At 35.1% G+C, this 4,844-nt stretch overlaps 1 protein-coding gene across 1 annotated transcript; it reads right to left on the reverse strand.

Moving 5' to 3' along the window:
* Positions 1–229: 229 nt before the first annotated feature.
* LOC149221722 (uncharacterized) lies at positions 230–997 on the reverse strand. The gene has a single exon (XM_089387459.1). It carries the CDS (start codon positions 995–997, stop codon positions 230–232), a length of 768 nt encoding a protein of 255 aa, XP_089243585.1.
* Positions 998–4,844: the final 3,847 nt, after the last annotated feature.

The raw sequence follows: 4,844 nt of genomic DNA on the forward strand, positions 1-4,844 counted from the left end.
CCTTTTTGAACCATTTTAATGTACCTTCCAGTTCCCCAGAGGTTACCGGTGCAAAGAGCTCTTCTGCATCTTCCTCATTGACAAATCTAGGGAAATGCCCTGCCACATTTATGATATCAGCCAAGTTTGCATCTGGAGGACTCTTATAGAGGTTCCTGAAGTGAGTAGTACCTAGATGGGAGAGCTTGTTGAAAGAGTCAGCTAGGCCTCCCTCAGGTAGAGGGAGATTCTAGATAGTATTAGCAACCCTTCGGCCCTTTGCATAATTTTGAAAGAACCTAGTATTGTCGTCACCAGCTTTCAGCCAAATGGCTCTGCTCCTCAGCCTTTGGGATTCCTCCCTCACTTTTAGAATATGGGCCTTCTGATTTTCCAGCTCGATCAAACGCGCCTTTTCATCCGCTGAGATGAATCCCAGACTTCGATCATCTAATAAGGAGCTCAGTTCAGTTTCAATGTGGGTGAGCTGAGCATTTTCCTGAATAAGCTTTTCCTTAGCCCAATTGATAGAGAGGTGTTTGAGCTTGGAAAGGTTATTGCAGAACCCCTTTGCCAATGATTCATCTCTGTTGATAGGGTTGGCAGTCCAGAAGTCAGAGACCAATTTAATGAAATCAGGGTCTTGCAACCAGACGTGATTGAATTTAAAGGGGGCTTTCGGCTTTTGGTGAGGCCCATGTATTTCCAGATATATAGGGGAATGATCTGAAATACCCCCTGAGCCTACCCATTGCTTGTAGTGATGCAGTTGTAGTATAAGCGGACCCTTCATCAGAAATCTATCTAGTCTTCGAGCCAAAGCTGCTTCACCCACTCTTCTGTTCCTCCAAGTGGGGAGTGGTTTGTGCATGGGGACATCTACAAAATTGGTCTGATCCAGAAGATTTTTCATGTACCCTGTGATAGCATCAACCTGAGCCGAAGACTCCCAGGATTCGTTGAACCCAAGGAAAAGTTTAGGTCCCCTTCGATGATAATGTGATCCGAGGCGCATCATGTCTTCTACTACTTGGAAAGATTTTGGTTCTCCACAGATTGTTCCTGTCACCCAAATTTGTTGGCTTTCAACGGAGGAACCAATCAGCCCTTAGGGATCCTTCCAAAGTTCCCTATTAGTTTGGGAGGAAAGACCGTCTATATAGAAGTTGTTGAGGAAAATTAATTACCTATCATTTAATTGTCAACCCGGGGGTTTCGTAAAATTTGTGAAGCGTGCATGTATTGTATATGCTAGAAATTAACTTTCAATTTAGATCAATCTAACTACGAAACCAAATAATGAAAAACCAAATTCACCTATTCTAATTCGGAACTCAATTCAAAAGAAATTATAGTACAGCGTGCGGAATTGAAATCTTAATCTTTCAAACTTGCAGGAGATGAAAAGAACACCACTCTTTCAGAAATGAAAGCAAAAACAATCATTCTTAACCTCTCACACAGGAAAAGATATGAAAGCAAATAAAAACAAATGCTCTTAACTTCTAAGTAGAAAGCAAATAAAAACAATCACTCTTAACCTCTCACACAGGAAAAATATGAAAGCAAATAAAATTAAATGCTCTTAACTTCTAGGTAGAAAGAAAATAAAGAAAATCACTCTTAACCTGTCACACATGAAAGGATATGAAATAAATAAATCTTAATCTATGAAAAACAATAAATCTCTCACATTGTAGGTGGCCAATCCAAAAGCATGAGAGATGGCAAGTTGAGAGGCTCCAAATGCAAGCATAACCAAATCAAGGTGAACATCACTCATGAGCATGGTCCCAAATCCACATTCTATATTCAAAACATGAGAATTTCCCCAACTTTACACGTCTTTCAAAGGATAAGGCTCTTCTATTTATACAAAAACATACAACGCTATCTCATTAATGGAGGTCCATTATTCTCTCCCTAGATCCCTAGAAAATATCATAGAGTTACAACTCAAATAGGTAATGATGAGACACATATCCTCTTTGACCTTAATCCAAATCTTCTTCCATATCTTGAAGATAATACTAATTTGAGTATTGGAGGCCACATAAGTGTGCCTTGGAAGCTTCCAAATGACCTATACGCCATGAAACTCAAGCCACTTTTAAGTATTAGCAAGTATATGTCATTTTTCTAAATTTTAATCATTTAATTCACTTATAATACTAGAAATCATTAACTTTTCGAAAACACAAAGGTAACCCATATAATTATGAAAATGGAGGCTAATCAAGGGTTATATGGTCATGGAGTTGTGACATGTGAGTGAAATGGTGGTGATAAAGGTGAAAGTGGATGATATTTTGAATAAATTTTGGAGACTCTACATTCCCCCAACTGATGCTATTGCATGTCCTCATGCAATCTACTGCATTTCTTAATCATGATTTGCTTTTTAATGAGCTTGGCTTATATCATATGTCCTTAAACTTTGCATTTGATAGCATGTGACAATTTTATTTCGTTTTGCAAAGTATTCCTTGTCATACATTGAATTGCAACATGTTTGGTTGGTTCTTCTGTGACAACCAAATCTTAATTGGTAATGGTTCTTGTGTTTCAATTCCCTGTTTCTTTTTGTTGCAGCAAGATTCATTGAACATGTTTAAGAATGCATAAATCAACCATATAATATGCTCATCATTTAGGCTTTTATTTGCAAATCATGTAACTTTTGAACCATGATGCAATCATAATGATTAGGACAAGTATGTTAGGATGAAATGGAATGAAGTGATATAGATGTGATAATAAATGGATGTCCCTTCCCCCCAACTAAAGTTGTTTACAATTTTTTCAAATGAGAAAGGAAATATGGTGAAGTATTTTCCAAAAATTATAACTTCAATATTCAAGGAATTCTATGATTAAAAGCTAGAAAATAACATACCTTTACTTACCTAGGAAGTGGACAAATTTTGCATATGTAGAGAAGTTGTAACTGCTACTAGATCATGGAATAGAATGTATAATTTCATCTACTTCTTGGTTGCATAAATAGTGGATGAGGTGGTGAAAGTGGAGCCTTTATTGCTATTGCTAAATCTGCTATATCTGCTATATCTGCTGCAAAATGCTGAAATGATATAGCCTTCACCTGCTACAAAACCCAATGGTACAATTATAATCATACGAATAAATGTGATGTTGTCGAGCATGAAGAGAAGTCATTGGATTACCAGCCATTGATGAACGTCGTTAACCATTGCGACACAAACTCGCCATTAATGTCAACGAGTGCCAAGTTACCTAAGTACATCTTGCGAAGTGAAAATAGATGAGTTGATGTCGAGCCACTTGCATGATCCAACGCTCAAGGGACATTGATGTATTTCCATGATTGTCGATGAGATAACTTGTCATTGATGCATACAAGCCTCAAGGTACTAATAAAGACTCTAGCCTTGAACCTAGATAATGTGCTGATCTCGATAGGCCAAGACTTGTTAGAAGGGAGGCATTATGAATCCCCCATCATTTAACGCGAGTATGGAATAATGATTTTGGAAAGACTATGGATGGAAAACTTTGCAGTGGATCAAGGTTTATTTAATGAAATGGAAAATGACAAGAGGGTAAACAAGCGGACAGAAAGCAAAAGGACAAATCAACATGTAAGTGAGTTGAATGTCTCTATGAATGGAAATTAAGAAAAATGTGAATGGAAAATGTGGAGGAAACATGTGACTCTTTGCAAGGAAAATGGTAATGACGATGCTTAGCAAAAATGCTTGGATAGATTGTGAGTTTGGAGAGGAAAAATGATGGCATTTATGAATGATAGAAATGGATTTAACTTGTTTATGTTTCTTGAAATTCATCGTAGAAAACCAATCATGCATAATTGGCTTCCTTCAATTCTTTGATTGCCCTGGAACCTGAAAATAAACATGGCACTAACATTGCAATAAACGTAAGTGTGTTCAAAGAGAAGTGATCAATTTCTCTAGGTACATAAGAAAAATTTGCATAATTGACAGGTTCATGACGTGTTTTCATTTCAAAAGGTTAGTCCAATTTCACAATTGTGATAATAAATCCAATTTCTAAAAAAATGACAATATGCACAGGTAAACAATTTCTTCCATTTATGTTTGAATCATAGCATTTCATAAAGATAAAGAACCATTATTTGCAAATTCTTAATGATTCTTGCAAAAGAATCTTTGATAAAAAATTCATCAATCGATCTTGCAGATGAAGCACCTTCATAGTTCTTCTTCTTTCCTGCATCATGCTTGAAAACATCATCATTAGACAAAACCAATAAATTTTGATCATGATTTTTTGATTAGAATGCATTCTTGACAAATAGATCGTTGAGTTAAATAGAGAGCTGCAGAATTGCACAGTTTCCGAAGCTAAAATCTTGAACAAACAGTTAAGTACACATAGCTATGCATTTTTGTTATGAACAAATAACCAGTCCAATCTTCAAATTCATCAATACCTCTTCCAGAAAAATTAGCAAATAGAACGATTATTTATTTATTTTATTTTGTAATTTTTTTATTTCTTGCTTCGACAGGTGTGTAAGTGAATCATCTCAAAAGTTCCCCTTTTTTTTTACTTTGCTCCAATCATGAATTGAATTTTACATCAATTTTTATGACAGTTTTCCATGGCAATTTTCTTTAAAAAAAAAACCTAATGAAATATTTACAAAATTTAAAAAGTGAAAAACAAAACATTAAACATACTAATCACAAAACATAACACACACACACACAGATATATATAAATTAAAAAAAAAAAACATATTTACAAACTTAAAATATATATACAAACATTATATTTCATTAATACAAAATATAACAAACATAACAAAAATCAAACATTACAAATATATAACATTTTAT

Source organism: Pinus tabuliformis, chromosome Q (assembly GCF_031772625.1).
Source record: "Pinus tabuliformis cultivar Carrire ecotype Pingquan chromosome Q, CPIR1, whole genome shotgun sequence".
Classification (NCBI taxonomy): Eukaryota; Viridiplantae; Streptophyta; class Pinopsida; order Pinales; family Pinaceae; genus Pinus; species Pinus tabuliformis.